The 22,101-nt window shown below is 33.9% G+C and overlaps 2 protein-coding genes across 2 annotated transcripts; one reads left to right on the forward strand and one right to left on the reverse strand.

Moving 5' to 3' along the window:
• Nucleotides 1-4,264: 4,264 nt before the first annotated feature.
• On the forward strand, nucleotides 4,265-6,215 carry LOC120263768 (exocyst complex component EXO70B1-like). Its single transcript, XM_039271745.1, has one exon. The coding sequence runs from the start codon at nucleotides 4,401-4,403 to the stop codon at nucleotides 6,093-6,095; it is 1,695 nt and encodes a 564-aa protein (XP_039127679.1). The 5' UTR covers nucleotides 4,265-4,400; the 3' UTR covers nucleotides 6,096-6,215.
• Nucleotides 6,216-10,451: 4,236 nt separating this feature from the next.
• Nucleotides 10,452-15,116, reverse strand: LOC120263918 (mevalonate kinase). The gene is made up of 5 exons (XM_039271898.1): nucleotides 14,879-15,116; nucleotides 13,921-14,155; nucleotides 13,561-13,814; nucleotides 12,915-13,328; nucleotides 10,452-10,809 (listed from the first exon to the last, which is right to left on the reverse strand). The coding sequence occupies exons 1-5, from the start codon at nucleotides 15,015-15,017 to the stop codon at nucleotides 10,700-10,702; spliced, it is 1,152 nt and encodes a 383-aa protein (XP_039127832.1). The 5' UTR covers nucleotides 15,018-15,116; the 3' UTR covers nucleotides 10,452-10,699.
• Between the last annotated feature and the right edge of the window lie 6,985 nt (nucleotides 15,117-22,101).

Consider the following 22,101-nt stretch of genomic DNA (forward strand, 5'->3'; position numbering starts at 1 on the left):
TCATTCTTCTTTTTTTTTTCATTCCCCCTCTTTTCATTTTTATTCCGGAATTCAAACGGCCTCTTAAGAGATTTGTCCTCTTTGCAAGGACAAAGAAAAAAAAAAAAACAAAGCTTTATGCACATTTTGTCATTTTTGCACAAGGGAGGAGTTGGGATTGTGACCTAGCATTGTAAGGACACGTCCTGTTCTATTCGGTGGTCAATGCATGCAAACCACGAAATCAGAGCACATGCCCAAATAATTCAAACTAATTTGAAAGAAAACACTATAGTTTATTTTTTTTAAAAAAAATATTTATATATTTATAGGGTTCGTGGCATGCTCGTCTACATTCGAATTTTATTCCTGGTTTGTTCATAATTTTTTTTTAAATTATTATAAAATGGTATGATAAATTTATATAATTATATATTTTTTTTTAAATTAAAAGAATAAAGCAAAATTTAAAAATTTAGGTAAAATGAATTCATCATGTGTTAGATATTTTTGTATTTTTTTATTTTTTTTGACAAATAGACGACAAGTCGACAACCCTCTCTCTCTCTTAAGAGAAGTACAGGGACATCCATAGGCGTGAAGCGCAATCGTAAATTTATGAAATACCTATGCCTTCTTTTTGTATGGACTATGAGGTTCAATCTTAGATCTTTCCGAAATGAAAATTTTATGTAAGGGACTCGATACCAATAGATCAAGATATCATTAAAAATAACGCAGTTAAAAACAATTATATTTATAATTGGAAATAAAGATTTACTTCAATTATTAATCAATAAATCTTGCGAGTTTATTTTTTAATTAAGAAAGTATCAACAATAGTAATTAAAACAGTATTCCAAGATGCTTTATTAAATTCTATTATATGTACCGTATGTGAATTTTTATGTATATATATATATATGTAAATATGTACAACCATATATTAATTATTTTTATGATTAATATAATTTTTTTTCCAAGTAACAATATTTTTTTTTATAAACACAATATATAATCTTACCATATATACACAGAAGAGATTAAAAGAACCGAGCCGACTTCCTCCCATAAGGATTTTGTGAACAATAAATGAACATCACTACTACAATATTTATACAGTAATCTATAGCGTATGTATAGTATTGTAATAGCATTGTCAACCCAAAAAATCGATTTAAGCTCTGCTCATTCACCATTCTTATAACATTTTACTACACCCAAGTTGTGGTTGTTTAACAATAATTTCATTATGACTACCACGATAAATTAAGTCATAAGAGTTGTGAATATTAAATAACAAAGATCTCATGAAGAAACATTTACTTAAAAAGATCATACATCACAATGCTTAATAATTCATTCAAGTCTTAAAAAAAATTGAATATGTGAATGATCAAATGACAACTAATTTTATAATTTAATGCTGTTTTATTTCCAACTAATTTCCACGTGGCAGGTTCCTATTTGACAAAAAAAAATAAGGGCAAACAACATTGAAGGGGTGCTGTCCACGTTGCACAAATGTGCCAACCATGCCTGCAAGAATGTTCGGAAACGTCGAAGGACCTTGATTTTAATTATACATCTCCTCAAGGGTATTTATGTAAACTTAACTCCAACAAGAAATTGCCATATATATATAAAATATCCCTATTTATATTACATTAAATTAATTAGCCAGCTTAATCATGATAAATATATTATATTCCCCACCAATCCCAAACTTTTAACATGTTCTCAAATAACTTTATAAAATATATATATATATATATATATTTTATAAAAAAGCATTATATAATGAATAAAATGTATAACCTGTCTACCCATGTCCAAAAATCTAAATATTAAAAATCACTGTATAGCACAGTGGATTGATATTTGAATGATGTATAAAATTATAAATAGATCCAAAAGTTGAATTTATGGCCATTAGTACTATAAAATTATTATAAAAATACTATAGTAATATGTTTATTTACTATTTTTCTCTTTTGAGAATTTATTAGTTCGGTTTGATTTTTAAAATTTTTTTATGTGTACATATAATAGGACACTAAATACCTAATATAAAACTTAGTTGAGTTAATAAATCTCTTAAAAGAATCAATAAATCACCGTAATTAATACACTATTATACTTATATGTTCTTTGATAAACCTCTGTATAACATCATTTGTCATCTTAATAAAAAAATTAAGATAAATAGATAAATTATTATTATAAATAAAATTATAAAAGATCTTTTGCCTATTTTATATTTACTTTTCATTATATATATATATATATATATATGAAGCACAACTTAACTCCACAGAAGATATATGAAATAGAAGAAATATGAAATAAAAGAAGGTAAAATTAATGAAACTTTACCGTGTCAAGAACACATACCAAAAATCCCCTTCAAATTCCAAGAATAATAATTATTTCCTTTGTTAAAGTGAGAAGGTGAGAGATTATCTCTCTTATGGTATTGATTTACGTATTGATTTAGGTGACTGATTTATCCAAAAATATTTTTTTAAATATTAAAATAAATTTATATAATACATATAATAAAATTAACATTTAAACCTAAAACCATCACATTTTATTGATAAAAGAGTGATTTATATGTTCCATAAAAATTAAATAAATTAAATTATTTATTTAAATGACCTAAAACCTTTATAATTGATTCATAAATTTCTTTTAAATAAAAATAACAAAAACCACCTATAGAGACATAATCAATGAAAGAAGCATATATAATGGGTGCATCAATTACAATAGGTTATTGAGTCTTTAAAAAATTATTAATTCAGTTATATAACTTCACTTACATGTAATTTCATAGACAACCAAATAACTTTTTAAATATCACATGAGCCGATTATAACTCTAGAAAATTTTATAAAAACTATTAATAATCTTTACTTGTGTAAATTTTACATAAAAATCAATGTTAAACCCGGACAAGTCCGGTCAATTTAACTGGAAAAACTGGAACTGGGCATAAGGCCGGTCCGGTCATACCCCTTGGCTCGGATTTACAAAAATCCGGTCAAAATCTGGGTGAACAGACTAGTTTAATTAGAAATCGGCTAACCCAACTGATCGATTTAACTGGAAGCCAACTAAAAAAAACCATGAAAGGGCTCTGAAGTGAAGGAGAAGCTTGAGAGCCAAGGCAGGGAAGAAGAAACATTTGCACAGAGAGAAAGAGAGAGAGAGGAAAGTATTATGTAAACCTTTTGTGAGTCCCCAGGGAAGCATGAATGATAGGGTTTTTTAATATGTTTCTAATATTTTAAATAGTTACCAGAAATTAGTATTTTTATAAAACTAAAATTTTAAATTTTAAATATAATTTTATTTCAGATATTTAGAAAATTAAATAAAGTATATGAAATTAAAATTTTAAATATTATATTTAACTGATTATGTTTTTAATTATTAAATATATATATTATTACTATTATTTTTATTATAATATATTTTTAAATATTTTATTATTGATTCGGTTCAATTTGACTGTGTTGAACCCATCGACTTCTGATCTCTGAGCATGATTAGGTCTATATCTAGACTGGATCTGACTATTTGTTTTTTAAAAACAAGGACGTGTATATATATAAACAAAAGTCTAAAAATAAGACAAAAGAGGTGTAGGAAAGAGAAAAAGCGTTGTGGTCCTATGTCCCCTCCACATGCAACACAAAAGAAGACCATTTCCAATCAAACCCTCCTCCATTTCCGCCTTCTCTCTTCTTGTCTTCCCCTCATTCTCCTCTTCTCCCTCTCATCATCATCATCATCATCATCATCATCCAAACGACCAAAATCTCTGTCTCTGTCTTCTTTTCTTTTCTCTTCTCTTCACATCCATAATATATCAATCAAACCTCAAATTAACCAAAGTGGAATTAATGGAGAGAAACCAAACTCTTCTTCCTCAAAAATGCAGCTCCTTCTCCTCCTCTATCCGTGAAGAAAAGCTCCAAAAAACTGGCCGAAGCCTTTCTCTCGGTTCCATCACCGACATCATCGAAACCATCTCTGACGACATCAAAAAACAAGAACTCAAAGATACCGAAGAACCACCTCCACCACAACTCCCTTTTGATCTCTTCTCCATCTCCGAAGATGTCGATAAGTTCCTCCACTCCTCCTCCTCCTCTTCTGAAGAAGATAAAGATAAACAAAAACAAGACATCCCTGAATTAATCATTCAGAGATTCACAGAGCTCTTAGAGAAAGAGCTCGCAAAATATGACAATATTGACATCAAATGGTCCGACAATGACATCGAAGGAATTCAGCTTCTTGATGCCATCAACCGGTTATCAAAACTGACCTCACTTCTCTCATCCACATTCTCCGCCAATCTTAAATCAAGAAATGCCATCAACCTCACCGGCGGCCTGCTGCACCACATCATGACATTCCTAGAAGTAGAATTCTACACTCTTCTTGAAGATTCTAGAACCAAGCTAGTGCCGACGGTGAGCACCACATCCGGACAGAAGCCAAAGCGTCCGCCGTCATTCCGAGCAAGCATTGAGCATGACCGATGCGTACTTCCAACAGCAACAGCAACAGCAACAGCAACAGCCGCTGCTGCCGAATCTAACAACAACAACAACAACACCAACCAAGAAACATCTACTGAGAATGTAGAAAGATTAAAAAGGATAGCTTCCGAGATGATTGCCGCTGGCTATGATGCTGAGTGTGTGCAAGTTTTCACCATTGCTCGAAGCAACTCACTAGATGCAAGTATCTGTAATGCCGGGTTCGAAAAAATCAGCATCGACGAGGTGCAAAGAATGCAGTGGGAACCACTGGAAGCTTCAATCGCAACATGGATCAAAGCTTTCCGGCAAGCTTTCACTGTGAATTTTCCACATGAACTTGAGCTATGTGGCGCTGTTTTCTCCGATCAGCGTGACATTGGCCGTGCCGTGTTCCGTAACCTCACCCGTGGAATCATAGTTCAGTTTCTTGATTTTGCCGCAGCAGTCGCCATGACTAAAAAATCGGCGGAGAAGCTCTTCAAAGTGCTTGACATGTATGAGACTTTGAGAGATGCGGCGAAGCAGATGGATGAGTTGCTCTCGGTGGCAATGCCATCGGAGAAAGAGGAAGACGCAGAGCTTGCTATGTTATCACCGTTGGATTTGAAGTCGGAGATGGCTTCAGCATGGTCGAGGTTGGGAGAGGCGGCAGTGGCGAACTTTTGTGATTTAGAGAATTCGATCAAAGCCGAGGCTGGGAAAACTCCGGTCCCTGGTGGTGCTGTTCATCCTGTCACTCGCTATGTTATCAACTACTTGACATATGCATTTGAGTACAATGAAACACTAGAACAAGTTTTCCATGAACATAAGAAATCAGAAAAACCATCATCAATGCATGATGTCGATGGAGATGACGGCCATTCAAACAACAACAACAACAACAACCATAGTACCATTAACAACAACAACAACTCTAGCACTGCAACAAACAATGAAGATGAGACCAGAAATGAAGGTGACAAGCAGTCCCCATTTGCCGTTCAAGTGATGGAAGTGATGGATCTGTTGCACCAAAATGTCGAAGCGAAATCGAAGCTTTACAAAGACCAATCTCTGAGCAACATCTTCCTGATGAACAACGGGAGGTATGTGATGCAAAAAGTGAAAGGATCAGAGGAGATAAAGAAACTGTTAGGGGACACATGGTGCAGGAAAAGATCAGCGGAGATGAGACAGTACCACAAGAACTACCAGAGAGAGACATGGGGGAGAGTTCTTGCATGTTTTAAGGATGAGGGATTGCAAGTGAATGGGAAAGTAATGAAGCCAGTATTGAAAGAAAGGTTCAAGAGTTTTAATGGGATGCTTGAGGAGATACTTAAAACGCAAAGTGTTTGGGTGGTGAGTGATGAGCAATTGCAGTCGGAGTTGAGAGTGTCGGTGTCGGCGGTGGTGGTGCCGGCGTACAGATCGTTTTTGGGGAGGTTTCAGCAGTATTTTTCACCGGGAAGGCAGACGGAGAAGTATATAAAGTATGCGCCGGAGGATTTGGAGACGTTCATTGATGATCTGTTTGATGGGAATGCAGCATCCATGGTGAGGAGGAGGACGTGAGAGGGATTGGGAATGGCTGTGTGATTGTTCATGCAATTGATTGTGTTTATTTATTTATTTTTTTTTGGGTGTTGTTTTTATGAGTTTTTTTTTTTATGAATGTGGAATGGAGGTGTAAAAGACAGATGATAATGTGTATGATTTTTTCATTGTATGCAATATAATTGGAGGTTTTGATGATTTAATTGGCTCATGTGAATGTTTTTTGAGTTTGACTTTTTGAGTTCTTTTTAGGAGAGATTAGATGCAATCCACACTCTCTCAAATATATATGTATTATACACATATGTCAACAAACGTCAGCAGCTGGATTGAAATCCATCGGTGGATAACGAATGAACATCTATAGATTTTGAATCTATGAGCGTTCTTAAATGATGAGATGAATAGAGAATAGAGATTTGGGGTTTAAAGAACAACCTGGTGATGGGTTTGGCCTAATTATTATATGCAAAATCGTTGAGATTTTGATAATTGTGTTGAATTGCATATAATTTTTAAAATATAATTTGAAAATTAATTTATACATAACAATATAGTGTGGAAATACATATTTTCCCAACACAGAGAGTGCTCAAGTATAATTCACTGATGTCTTATTACAAAAAATAACCTTAGAGTTCAGTGGGGAGTTTCCAACTGATCTCCAAGTCTATAATTGTTAAAGCTGGAAGCTCAAATTGACATTATTTGACAAGTAAGAAGATGACTTGGCAAAAACAACAATAATATGGCACTTGATGATGTTGCAAGAGGTGATAATGAAGACATGAAGGCCAAGATCTTTTGGAGCTATTTTTTGGCAAGGAGCATCAAAGTTAAAAGATCTCTTCTTAAGAACAAGTCATAAAGAGAAAAACTAGAGCTATGATTAAATCTATCTTTGGTAAGATCCAAGATGATAAAATCTATCTTTGATTCTTTGGTGACTCTAATGAGAGATTTATTTAAGACCATGTGGAGGATTTTCTAACGAAGGAATAATCTATTATTGGTAAGTATGAAGATCATCATTTTGAAGACCAAGAATTGCATGGAGCTTAGTTTGGTGTGAAGCTAATTAAAAACACAAACCAAGAAAGGTATGGGCAGAACTATTTGCAACACCAAGCTATGAAGATCTTAAAGACCATAATTAGCAAACCAATTGAAGAAGATCCAAAATTAATTATGGGCTGAGTTATTTGAAAACACAAGTTATTCAAGGGCACAACCTACCTTTGGCAAGTGCGTAGATTTGGAAGAAGATTGATGACCCAAACTTAGATGACTGAAAAATATGCTTAGAAGATCTTGAATAGCTAAACTAGGATAAAAGAAGATCAAATTTAGTAACAAGATATTGAAGACTAAATTTGGATGAATGGAGATCAAGTTTGAAAAGAAGATCGCGGAGATCTTTGAAGACCATCTTTGATGAGATGGAGACGCGATTTGGTGGGTGCGACCCTCGGGAGAGGGAGCTACTGATATGACGTGAGGAGGGAGGCTAGTTGCGGGCAGGAAGAGCTCAGGAGGAGTTGACTGCATTGACGCGAACTGGAGCAACCGGGAAGGTTGGAGGTATCACAAGTGTTGTAACGGGAACTGGAATTCAGTCAGGATCAATAGGTGAGTCGCATTGCAAGCTTAGTTGCAACGGGAATTACAATGTTAAACTTTGAAAGGTATCAAAGTTAGGAAACCGCGAAGATTCTAAAAGAGGAAGCTATTTGGGATGTAGAGACGTCTATATAAAATGCCTTACTTTGAGATTTAGGATGAGCCACAAGTGAGAACCCAAGTGTGTGGGTTGAGTAGAATGGGCATTGGGCAATCTAGAGAGGATTATTCTTTGTCATTGTGTGAGTGAGAGCGAGTGTTGTACTCTTCATTCTTTTCCTCTTTTAGTGGATTGTTCTCTCCGGCTCATCCCCATAGATGTAAGGAGGTTGTGCTGAACTGGATAACAAATTCGTGTGTCTCCTTTTGCTTGAATATTTTATTGTGTGATTGCATTAAATGAGAGGTTGAGCGAAAAATTATAACATTACTACCCCTCCAGAACTAACAAGTGGTTACAAAATTGTTGAGATTTTGGTAATTGTGTTGAATTGCATGTAATTTTTATAATATAATTTGAAAATTAATTTATACATAAAAATAGTGTCGAAATGCATACTTTCCCAATGCAGACAGTGCTCAAGTATAATTCACTTATATTTTATTACAAAAATTAACCTCAAAGCTCAGTGGGGTGTTTCCAACTGATCTCCAAGTCTATAGTGATTTCAATATACCAAATAATTCTTTATTTTTATTTTTTAAATTCCCACCTTTAACATCTTTAATAATGCGAAATTACATTTTTATTCATAATTTTTTATTTTACTTTTATCCAATCTCTTCCGGCAAGTTCCTTGTGAACGGATGAACTAGAACGAGATGGGATAAACTCACCTCATCTAGCCATTAGCTATACATGTCACTGGCTAGGATGTCACCAAACTAGATTGCTCAATTTTGAGCCAGGCACATGGCTCATTGGGTTCACCTCGACCCCAGAAGTTTACTGGTGTCAAGGTGAGCTCACTCTCCCTTACAAGAAACTCCCAAGAACTGAATGAGCTCGTCGAGGGAACTCCTTGTGGGGAAGTGCGAGCTTGCCCCGATACTCGCAAGCCATGCATGTGGCTTGCTCGGGGTAAAGCGAGTTGATCTAGCTCCAACCTTGGGCCGACCTCGAGGAGTTCATTAGAGCTTCAACACACACGAGTTTACTGAGGCCTCAGGCCTAAGAGAAGTTCCTACGGACAAGTTTACTAGCGAGGGATTAAGGTTGAATGATAGATAAGAGCAAACTAGTAATTTAAAACAATATAATTAAATTTAAATATAAAAAAGGATTAAAATCGAATTGGATACATTTTTCGAGTTCAACCCATTGGGTGAGTTAGCTAAAATAAATGGATTCCAAGCCCAAGATTATAAGTAAAAGAATAAATAAATAAATATGTCAACTATGGAGAAGAAAAGTGAAAGAGAAAGAAAAGAAAGGAAAAAAAGTGAAACCAAGAGGAACAATAAAGGAAGAGAAGGTGTTGAGCTAGGGCAAGAAAATTGATCGACAAATTGGTGTCAAATTTCATTGAACCTCAAAGGAGTGATTCCTTGCAAGTAGATCTTCTTGATGTTAGAGTCCGCTTCCTTATTCAATCTTTTTGATATTTATTGTGCTTTTCCATATTAGAGATGATCATGATGAAAATCTTTTGTTGTTTTATTGAAGCTAATATAGCTGTAATCCTCTAATTGTATCTAGAGAAAATCATTGTTATCTCATAAGTTGTATAGTGAAAATAATCTTAAAAGGCTCTAAAGAGTCCTGTAGTTTTCCCCCTCAAATTTGAAAAAAAATTTCATGATAAAAACTAGTTAGCTTGGCTTGTTTCCTAGCATCTAATTTTAATCCTCAAGAAGGGGATTGAAGTTGTTTGGAGTTTTGTTTGAAGGTGTAGGTGGCCATACAAGAAAGCATACTGACTTACACCATATAGGAGGCTTCATACCACAACCTGGGAACCATATGGGCAAAAATATGCCTGCATATGAGGCCGTATAAGGCAGTCAAAGAGCCATCCATGTAGGCAAGGTGTGCTTGCACAAGAGGCTGCACACCATGACCAGAGAACCATGGATATCATAATGCGATCGTATATGTGACCGTATACATAAATACTAACTTAATACAATATACATGAACAGTAATACTAAAAATCTCAAGCATTGCTATGTGATTCTCATTAATAGAGTGATCCAACCCCAACAACATATAATTTATTGTAACTTCTTTAGTATATTAAAATGTCTATTCCGTTTACCACAACACACTAAATACGAATCCATACAAGATATTTTTTTTTTCACCATGAAATTTCATATATTAAATAATTGACCTAAAATTGATCGAAAGTTATTTGCATAAATAAACGGGTCAACACAAACCCGCTTACACCCAACCCAAATCCTTCCAAGTCAAGTTGGACTATATCAAGCCTATAACAAGTGTCTAATGTTCCTATTCTTTTATTTTTAAATTTTAAAAAAAATAAATAAATGCTTGAGTTTTGGAAAAACACCAAAACTGTTTGTTTTATAAAAACATATTTGTAAAGATGCATTTACAAACAGTACTTATTTCATAACCTAAATAAGTTTAGATTAGAAGCAAATAAATAAATAGAATTGACTCCAAAAGGACCATAAACTATATAATAAGAACAATGACAATGCAGTAAATTCACTCATACCTTAACAACATGCAAGCATTTCCACTCTAACTTGGCAATCAAAATGAACACCTGCAAAGCCATAACATAACACGGAAAGAATTATTACTTCATAAGGAGCCCCAGAGTATCAGAAAGTCACGAAATTACATAACGGTCACACAAAAAAGGCAAATTAAGCATGAAAAATTTGAACTTAGATAATAACATTGGAGCACAGAGGAAGTATGGATGCCTCTTCATCTTTCAAACTCTTCTTTCATCCATCATGATCCAAATTTAACAATTATATCAACGATACCGAATTATGGCCATGGTGTCTCAAGATTATAACCATCAAGTGAAACAGACTTCAAGTCCTTTACCACCAACTTCCACTTTCAAGCACTGAAACCCGCAAGCCTCAAGCTCAGAAATGACTTTATCCACAATTGTGCTTGAAAGTACTGATGCATAAGTCAAGGTATCATTTGGAAAGATAAAAAAAAAAGAGGTTCAATCGAAAACAAAAATTCAGTACAATCAGGTAATGGAATTCTAAATTGAAATTTAAAAGCTAGTCCTTTAAGTCATTTACTTTTAAAGATCACTTAGAGAGGATAGAAGGAATCCATTTATACAAAATGCAATGATTTCTCATAAAGAGAAATTGAAGAGATGCACTATAATTTAAGCAGCAGAAACTGAAAATAACCTAAAACATGGATGATAACATATAAGTATTAATCAAGATTCATGCAATATACAAGCAGAGGCCTATAAAAATATCTGAAAACTCAACTTGTTGACACAACGAGGCTCTATAAACATTTGAAGAACAAGATGCAAGAAAATGTTGAAGAAGACTTCTACACTTATGGCAGCCAGAACTGAATAAATGGGGAAAATTACCTTTTTTAACTTCAAGATAGAGAGGCAATCACAAAGTCAAGATTTTTAAAGAAAGGAGTAAAGAACACTATAACCCTACGAAAACTTCAGTAGCTGGTATAAATATAAAATATTCTGTTTATACTTAAAACAATATGCAGATGATCATTGGCATGTGAAGTCCACTATTCCATCATTTCCTGTAAAACTGATGAGCAAGGCTTGCTTCTTGACCACATGGTCTATTTGAAGGTTACCTTTATAAATAATGCACTACACAGCTTGAAACTACCAACAAAATTACCTAAAGAGCTATAGCCTAGAAAAAGTAATAATAAATTTTTGAGAATCTACACCCTGGCAATATGAGCAGAACGAATATAACATAGGAATGCATATTTTTCTTTACAAAAACATGCTTGATATCATTCTCTTTGTAAATCTTTCACTGACAAGACTTTCAACAGATATGAGATGCACAGCCTAGATGACTTGCGATCTCATATTGGGGATTTAGATGCAGAGATACATAGCTAATCTATTATATATAAGACAATTTCAAGAAAGAGCTAAATGACAAAATGAGAATAGGGAATCTTAGGTGTACATCATGAATAAGAAAGCCACATTACTTCAGCGAATAACATAGAAATTACAAGTTCAGATTCATCATGATATTGGGCATATACCATCATACACACTTGCTTGTTTGCACAATGCTCAACCAATGGCAACATTTTCAAGCTACATAGCAGACCCCTTGACAACAAATAAAGAACCATAATTTAAATTAATAAGCTCAAATAAATCACTAGCGCCTAGTTATAGCATACAGACATAAGTAATAACATTCTGACTAATGCCTTTTTCTTAGAGGTTAAGGAGGGGTTACGATTCTATAAGGCTGGAAAGCAAATATAAGTTTCTTCCACTAGAAATCTGGTCCCACAAAAAAAAGGGACCCAACCCAACCAATGAGACACATCAGTAAGAATATTCTGATGAATGCCTTTTTGTTAAACTACTTTCATCCCATTTAGCAGGCTTAATCAAATTGCTCTTTCAGTGTTCACCATTTTAACTTAATTTGCAAAATCCAATCCTTTTTACAGGATAATGAAGTCAACTCAGTGAACTGAATCTATAAAGTATAAATATGTAGATCTAAGCAAACTCAAAACAATAAGATAATTCAATATGGTTATGACCGACAAAAGTACATTTATCTGTAATTTATGTTGATGTGACTCCAACACTTGTTCTCTATGTTCTAGAGGTGCATTGGAAAACAACACAATCAAAATGGTTACCAGTTTTCTCTCACATCTAAACCTAGATATTATACATTTCCAGCATATGCCAGTAACATCTATAATATAGAACTTAAATGATGTGAAAGATATGGTCTTTTATATTGTCAGTGCTCTATATACATCAAGGAGAAAACAAAACGAAGCTACACCTTGATATAAACTACAAAGGAAGACAAGACAACCTATACAGGAATATATCTGAAACAAATAACTTATAGAGATGAAATGACTTAGTATGTAATCATGCCATGTGTGTGAGTGGTGAAACACAAGATCAAAATTGGCAATTGTGTCTAAGCCTAATACCAGAGAAATAGAAAACAAGAAGTGGATATGATAGGAGAAATGAAAGTAATCGTGAAGGATACATGTTGGTAGAAGGGTCAGAACACAGCCTCCACCACCAGCCCCAGTCAATTTTGAAGCCAATTTGTACCTCAGTGTTGTCCGTAGCACAGTATCTATCGAGGCATGACTAACACCCATGCACTGTAGCAACCCTTGATTCATTTCCATTAGCTCTTCTAGCTTCTCTTCTTTTGCAGTAATGGAGACATCATCATGAGCAGCTGACTGAATTACATCTGACAATTCCTTGCTAATTGAATCGACTGCAGTAAAAACTGCAGCCATAGCATCTGGATGCCGCAGTGTTCTTTCAGAAACACCAGCAACTAAAGCCTTTGTATTCCTCCCTACTTTTGTATTAGTGATCAGCATTCTAATTGGACCACTAGATTTAAGACGAGTTAATTCACTCAACCTGAACATGATCATGCTTCCTGTTACAGACAATGCTATCATAATCAACTCTGGACAAAAATATGCTTCACTGACTCACATCAAGACAATAAGAAACGGTAGATGAAAAGGATTTCCAACATTATGAAAGTTATAACACGAAGCTCTCATAATTTAAACTTGAAGACAAAATTATTGCACTGATTCAAATTAAATATTCAACGACATTGCAATGCAATAATTTAATGATAAATTATGGATGAGTTCACCTACCAAATGTGCTTACAGTGTTATCTATACCAGAAGGCTTGCCATGAATTATCCTTTCACCTTGAAATGCCCATTTATTCACCAACTCAAGCTCATTCTCCCTCATCACAAACCAACCTTTTTGTTGATTGTCTGCGCAAACAGCACCCGACAGTGCAAGCAGAGCAGCAGAGACGGAAACACAAAATGAGGCCGAGGAACCCAAACCAGAGCCCAATGGGAGATCAGAGGTAACACGAACTTTTCCTGGCCTATAACTAAACATCAAGATAAAAAAAAAAACACTCAAAAATATTTCGATAGACAACTAATGGTCAAAACTAACAGATAAGTGAAAACACAAACAAACACACTCTCACACACCCAATGATTGAGGTGTACAGATAAAGGAAAGCAGAAACTCCAGAAGAAAGGCCAATCTTAGATTCCGGAAAACTCAGCTCCTCAACTAGTGAAGTAATTACTTTCAGACATTCCGGCGAGCAAGTCTTCGATGACAAACCCAATTCGCTGAACATCTCCCTTAATCTTTGTGATGGCCAAGAGAATACTAACCCCAAATCTTTGAGCTCTAGTTCTACCACTCCATCATCATTATCTGAAAAAAAAAATTTCAAAAAATTACAAAAAATTACAAAATTCATAGATAAATCACACCAAATCTCTCAAAAATTTTAACTATTGAGAACATCTACACAAACACAAGAAAACAAATTTCCTCTGCTTTTCCCTTCTCATTTATTCTATGTCCCCTCAATCTGAACACAAGGAAGCAATATTAGGAAAGGAAAGGGAAAAACAATCTTTGAGATCTAGCTCTATCAACCTATACCCATAGTCTGGAAAAAGAAAAGAAAGTATACATAACAAAAATCATTAGTAAATCAAACCAAAAATATCTAAAATTCCAACTTCTAAACACATTTACAAAAACCAAAGGAAAAAAATTTCCATCATGTCTTTTCTTCTACTTATATCTATGCCCCATTAATCCGAGAACACAAGAGAGAAACATCAGAAATGAAAACGAGAAAAAAAAACAGGAAAGAAGAAAGAAAGAAAGAAAAAGTCAAAAAATAAAACAAATTCTGAGCTCTGACACTACAAGCCCATCATCATCAACATCCGGCAAGAAAAAGAGAACAAAAAAAACCCATAAAACTCAAACGAAAACCACACCGAATACCTAAAAATCCCAACTTTTACCAACATTTTAAACAACAAAAACCAAGTTCCCATCTTTCTATCCCTCCACGTCTCCTCAACCCGAATACAAAGAAGAAAAACATTCAAAAAAGGGAAAATATGGAAAGACGAGGACCTAAGGTAGAGTGAAGACGGAAGTAGACGTAGGTATGGAGGTCGATGGCGGCGGCAACGGCGGTGAAGCCGTGCACAACGGCGTGCTCACCGGAGAGGATGATCTTCCCCGGAGCTCGTGCTCGGACCTCCAATGCCATTCGATGGTGATCTCGCCGACGAAGGAGAGAGATCGGAGGACGACGACGAAGCGCTGGAATCGGAGTTTGGGTTTCAGAGAAGGGCCTCTCAATGCTCGTGAGTGTCAGTAATATAATGTAGTTTTGCATTTCTACCCTTAAAATGTTTGTAATTGTGTGAAAATCCCCATAAAAAAATATTTGCTCATATATGTTGATTATTTATTTGTTTATTATTTTTACTTATATATTGAGCTTTTGTTAGTATTTATCATAAAGTAAAGGAATAAATTACCACATGTCAACCAAATCAATATTAATATGGGAAAAAAAATTTCCCTCCAAAACTTATTCAATGTATTTGATATTTTATTAAGAGCATTTGTGAAGGTCTAGGCATTAAAAAAAAATGTAGATATTGAGAGTGAAAGACATAAAAGTTAATTCATATACATGTAAATAGTGTAATAAATCATGCCCAAAACCTTATCTTTGCATTCAAACAGATTAGTTGGGTGTAATTTGTTTAATATTTTCTGAGGGGGTGTAAATCACCTTCAATATTTGTAATTGCCCAATTACTATTACGATGATAAAATGACAGTTTAGATTAAAGAATTGTACATTCTACTTATACTATTTATCCCACTTTTCATTATTTAGAATATCATTTGAAAGTACTGTACTGTTTACGAGGAAAGATGATTTGCAGCTATTAGATTCAAATCCAATGGCTGAAAAACGGATGTCCGTAGAATGCTAGTAGAATAGAATTCTACTGATGTTAATAGAATACGAATCCTCTTAAAATATTTATAATATAATATATTAAAGTAAATCATTTTATGTAAAAATAATTTTTTTTTTCAAATATAATCATAAGTCCTCCAATAAACTAATCTATTTTTAAAATTAATTTTTTATATAAAAAATATTTTAGATATGTCTATTAATCAATTAGTGGAGATTCTTTAATTAATTGAAATCCTTGAAAACTTTAGGTTGAAAAGAAATCAACTTTATTTGTGATTTTTATTTTTAATAAAGTGCATACTCATGGGAATCCATACCTGATATGGTACCGTCAATAGAATGGATGAATAAGGCTCAAATGAATTTTGTTCTTATGACAATCAAGGTAAATGACAAAAATACCCACACATACACAGGTCTTAATTACTATGAAGTCCCAAACTTGGAATGATAGAGAGAATATAAATGAAGACAATTATCATTCTGTTGGTATAAATGGCATAATAGCCATCATTGCATAATTAATTATTATCATGTGGTTTTAATTAGCAAACATCATCACAATAACCTAAAATGAAAAACAAGCATGATTGATGACAAAATATGGTGCAATGGTAAAAAAAGACAATTGGATAATTGCCTTCCTTTCATGGTTTCAATGAACTCATATATTAATATCACTGCCCATTTCTGTTTTCAAATAAGACATTATCATCTTAGTTGGCAAAAGATATAAGATAGAAATACATCAACTAACAGTCCATGTCAATCAAAACACATCGGCTAAAACAACAAAAATACCCATTGATGACAAAAGGAAAGAGATTTTATAGTAAGAGTTATTACATATTGTGTGAGCAAATATTTTGATTTAAGGATCTTGAAATTAGCCATGGAATGGACTAGTGCCATATTGCTTTGAAAACCCTCCATTGACCTGCATGTATAGTTTGGGAAGATCCTTTCCCATTGTACCTGATATTAAATAAATGGATAACAGAATATGCAGATCTTGACAATAGATGCCATCCATCATGTGGTCATTCTTGGTTGATCAGTGCGGATTGAGATTGACTACTCTTTTGCTTCTATAAAAGAGAATAAATCTCCTTTTCTCTTAACAAGATGTCAAATAAATGAAGTTGTCTATCAGGATCACTGCAAAAAAGACCGAATTATAAAACATGACATGAAAAGAACAAGACAAAATAATAATAATAATAATAATAATAATAATAATAATAATAATACTTCTTAATGCCCTAAATTGCCTAGAAGTTTGTCATGCACAGTGTAATAGATTCAAATATTACAAATAAAATAAGCAAATATGGTTAATAAAAAACAAGGAATTTAAATAGTTATCACATAATTCATATTTTCAAAACATGAAAAAACAAACTTCTCAAATTATTTTACTAATATTTATCTATATTGCATATAATTATGAAAATTTTGATGAAATGCCAAAATCTCAAGATCTAACTGTTAGTTCCTCCGGTGTGGTTTGTGGGTATTAAGTAGCACTTAAGCACTCATAGAAGTCTCACACAAACCAATAAAGAAAAAACACATAAACAAATACAATGAGTGGTAACCCAGTTCGGCGTCCACTCACCTACGTCTGGGGGGCCAAGCCCGGAGATAAACAATCCACTAAAAGAGGTAAAAATAGACGAGTACAAACACTTGTCACTCACACTCTCAACAATAAAGATCACTACCCTCTCTAGATTGTTTGGTGCTCACACACTCTCCTCAAAGAGTCACTCAAGAGTCACACCTACAATCTATGAGCAAAGTAGCTTATATAGACGCCTCAACGTCCCAAATATAGCACATACCTCTTTTAGAATCTCCGCCGCTACTAATTTAAAAACCTGCCGAAATTAGCTGTTGCAACTCCCTGTTGTAACATAAGTTTGCAACATGGCTACTGATCGCGACTTGATCGAGTTACGGTTACGTTGCGGGACGACCTCAAGACCCATCAACCTCCCGGTCATGCTTAGTCCGAGTCGATGCAGCCCAAATCTCCCGATCCCATTGCCGGGCAACTAGCCTACCTCCTCGGGTTCCTCATCACGCAGTCCCTCGCAAGGCGCACGCGTCCTTGTGCGTCTTCACGAAACTTGCCAAACTTAGTCTTCAATTCACCTAAATTTGGTCTTCAAAGATTCTCCAAACTTGATCTTCAATTCACCCAAGTTTGGTCCTCAAATCTTGCAGATTAATAGACTTCAATGATTCTCATCAAGGATTCTTCAAATCATATCTCCTTCATTCACACCATGAATAGATCTTTCTTTAATTAAGCTCCACCATATTTAGTCTTCAATCAAATCACCTAAATATGGTCTTGATATGATCTTGTCTTCAAGTTGTAATGCATTGCCAAAAATAACTCCACCAAGATCTTTAAGATAGCTTCACCATGATCTGCAAGATATTTGGCTCCATGTTAGAGACTTACTAAAAATAGCTCCATCAAGATCTTCAAGATGTTTGCCTTGCACTCCAAGTCTCCTTGCCATGTCACCATGCTTGCCACATTATCAATTATGCTTTATCACCTTGGTTGCCACGTCACTTGGTCTAGGTGTTAAATCATGCCAATAAATAGTGCGGTTGCACTAACACTAACTATTTTGGTAGCTTTATGGTATATTTAAATATAAGAAGCAACAAAATAATCTTGAAGGGAATTTTGCTTAGATGATTAATTATTAATATAACTAACTGTTAAGTCTGACAACATGGATTGACATTATGTGACAAGCCAAGAGTTGACATGGCAAAAGAGAGATGACATGGCAAAAAGAAGGAGTGACTAAGATGTTGATATGGCTAAAGCTTGGTGTCATGACATGTGAAGATATGTGACTTAGAAGATCATGTTTGGAGACCATGTTTAGACGACATTCCTCTCAATGGTTCATGTGATGATTAACTAATTTTGGAAAGTGCATCAAGTTAGAAGGATCTCTTCAAAAAGGGTAAGTTTTATCTTAGGTATGATTGTATCTATCATTGGTAAGATCCGGGATGATAAATCATATTTTTGGTAAAACCCCTTTTAGGAAAGATCTAGTTTTAAAAGAGAGGAATAATCTATTGTTGGCAAAAATAAAGATCATCATGAAAATTGTATGAAACTTAGTTTGGTGAGAAGCTATTTGAAGACACGAACTAAGATAGGCAAGGACAAGAAAATGTGATTATCAAGACCATATTTAGCAACACAATTTAAGGGGAGATTTAAGAGCTTATTATGGATGGAGCTATTCAAGGAGACAAATCATATATGGAGGATTGATTGAAGATTACTTGAGATTTAATTGAAGATCTGAAGATCCAAGCATGGATGAATGAAGGTCATGCTTGAGGATATTGAAGGCTAAACTTGGATGAGATGAGATCAACTTTAGTAACAATATTTCCATGAGTCGAACGAAAATCATATGGGAAGACCAAACTTGGACCAAATTTGGAAAAAAGATTGGGAGATCTTCGGTGACCATCTTTGGTGAGATGGTTGCGTGTGCCTTGGTAGGCTCTTTCTTTGGGAGATGAGACCTGCTGAAGTGATGTGAGGAAGGAAGCGGTTGCAGGTAGGAGGAGTTCGTACGAGTCAACTGCTACAAAGCGGACTGAAGGAATCAAGAAGGTTGAAGGTGTCACAAGTTCGGGTGAAACTGACTCGAACTTAGTCATGTTTAGTAAGATAGGTAGTGTTGCAAATGGGTGTTGCAACATCTAACCTTGGAAAGTGTCCAAGTTAGAAAGCCGCGGAGAATTCTAAAAGAGAAAGGATCTAATGGACGTAGGTGCGTCTATATAAGATACCATGCTTGAAAAATTAGGATGAGCCACAAGTGAGAGACCCTTTGGTGAGGGTTGAGGAGAGTGGGCATCGGGCAATCTTAAGAGGATATTCTTTGTTTTGAGAGAGTAAGGAAGTGTTGTACTGTTTATTCTATCACCTCTTTTAGTGGATTGTTTCTCCAGGCTTGGCCCCCCAGATGTAGGCAAGATTGTGCCGAACTGGGTTACCAACTTATGTGTCTTTTTTCTCTTGCTTGAGTGTGTGTGTGTGTGTGTGTGTGTGTGTGTGTGTGTGCGCGCGCTTTATATTCTTGTGAGATTGAGTGATTCTCCTAAACATAATAACCCACGGGAACTATCACTAACTACAATTTTTTTTATGAAATGTTTAGGAAACAATAATTTCAAAGTTTGAAAGAAACAAATAAGATTTGAAATGATTGTTTATGTCAAAACCACTACAGATAGATGAATAGAAAATGGGTTTGTAGGCAAATGTAGATAAAATACTTATAGATGGAAGCAAACATAATTTAAGAAAATATATGAGGAAATAGACATGATATGATAATGTAAATGAAGAATAAAGCAATAAACGATTAGTGATTGAAAATTTTGTTGGAAAAGTTCAATGAAAAATGCTAAAAAAAAAAAGGCATAATCTAGATAAAAGAAGTCCAACATATCACAATTAAGTAAGAAGTATCCACTTACCTTATTTGTATCATGTATAAGTTGTCAACACATGGATTTTGCAATACATTCATACATTGGTAATTGATTTGCTGCTTAAATTCACATTTATCATCCAATATATCAAAGGCAACCATATATATATATATATATATATTTATTTAAACCAACCGATAATAGAATCTTCTTATGTTGTAAATTAGAACTGATCTTAGTGCAGAATTATGGGCGTCCAAAGATTATTTTTCTCTTTCCGCAATACAACCACATGATCTCTTTCATAAGTAGCAAAACACAAATCACACAATGAAGGAATATATTATAATATTTATAATACCTTTCAAATGAGATTTTTTAGTGAGAAAAGAAACACTATTTTGTTTAAAAACAACTACAAAGTAAGCAACAATTGGAAGAAGCAAAACTAGAAAAGCAACATAAACAATGACAAAATAAACAATTGGTGTTTAAAAACTTTGATAAAAAATTTTAAATAAAAATGTTAGAATAAAAGATATAATTTAGTTAAAAGAACTCCAACATATTGTAGTTAAGTAAGAATTTTATCTATTTACCCTAATTGTACAATGTATAAAGTGACGTCACATGGATTTGGCAATACATACATATATTGGTAATTGACTTGATGCTTAAGCTCAAATCTATTGGCCAATATGTCAAAACTAATTAACTATCTTTTTATCTAAACTAAATGATAATAGAATATTTTCATGTTATAAACTACCAATAGCCTTTATAGCAGAAAAATGTTGATAGTAGTACAGAGTTATGGGCTTCCAAAGATCATTTTCTCCTTCTACAATACAACGGCTTAATCACTTCCACTGGTAGCAAAACACAAATCAACATTTTGAAGTAAGATCGAACTGTTTATAATACCCTTCAAATGAGGGTTTTTTTAGAGAGAAAAGTAACCCTATCTTGTTTAGAAACAATGACAAAGTAACAATTATAAGAAGCAAAATTGGAAAAACAACATAAACAATGACAAAATAAACAATTGGCAGTCAAAAATTTTGATGGAAAAGTTCCTTAAAAATACAAAACAAAAAGCCATAATCTAGTTATAAGAATTCTAAGATATTATAATTAAGTAACAAGTTTATCAGGTTATCTTTCTTGTACCATTTAAAAGTTGAAATCACATGGATCTAACAGTACATTCATACAATGGTAATTGATTTGATGCTTAAATTCACATCTATTGACTATCATTTTATTTAAACAAACCAATAATAAAATCTTCTTATGCTATAAACTAGCAACTACTTCCATAGAAGAAGAATGTTGATTGTAATGAAGAATTTTGGGCTTCCAAAGGTCATTGTTCTCCTTTCATAATACAATTGCATGATTGTTTTCATCAGTAGAAAAACACAAATCAATGCCATAAAAAACTATATTACTATTTATAATACCATTCAAATGAGATTTTTAGCTATAAAAATAACCTTATCTTGTTTAGAGATAACGGTAAAGTGAGCAGCATTTAACAGAAGCAAAATTGGGAAAACAAAATGTTAGAGCTGGAGCTCTATAATTGGTATTATTTGACACATATAAAAGCTGGCTTGGCAAAAGAATGATTTGGCAAATAAGGTGTCAAGGATGATGATATGGCAAGAAGAGAAAATGAAGACATGAAGACTGGAAGGTCATGGTAGGAGCTTATATTTGAAGGATCTCTCTAAATGAACTATGTGGAGAAAACCTATTAGAGAGTCAATTTTTGGAAAGAGCATCAAGGTGAAAGAATCTCTCTTGAAAAGTAACTTTATCTTAGATATGATTTAATCTATCTTTGGTAAGATCA

This window comes from Dioscorea cayenensis, chromosome 6 (genome assembly GCF_009730915.1).
Source record: "Dioscorea cayenensis subsp. rotundata cultivar TDr96_F1 chromosome 6, TDr96_F1_v2_PseudoChromosome.rev07_lg8_w22 25.fasta, whole genome shotgun sequence".
NCBI classification, from domain to species: domain Eukaryota; kingdom Viridiplantae; phylum Streptophyta; class Magnoliopsida; order Dioscoreales; family Dioscoreaceae; genus Dioscorea; species Dioscorea cayenensis.

Bases quoted from the DNA above. Each gene is read 5' to 3' on its own strand.
- LOC120263768 (XM_039271745.1), top strand. From the start codon at position 4,401: ATGACATTCCTAGAAGTAGAATTCTACACTCTTCTTGAAGATTCTAGA.
- LOC120263918 (XM_039271898.1), bottom strand. From the start codon at position 15,017: ATGGCATTGGAGGTCCGAGCACGAGCTCCGGGGAAGATCATCCTCTCC. The intron at 13,815-13,920 runs GTGTGTGAGAGT...CTTGATGTTTAG, and splicing joins CTGTACACCTCAATCATTGG to TTATAGGCCAGGAAAAGTTC. The intron at 10,810-12,914 runs GTATCCTTCACG...CTTATGCATCAG, and splicing joins TCTGACCCTTCTACCAACAT to TACTTTCAAGCACAATTGTG.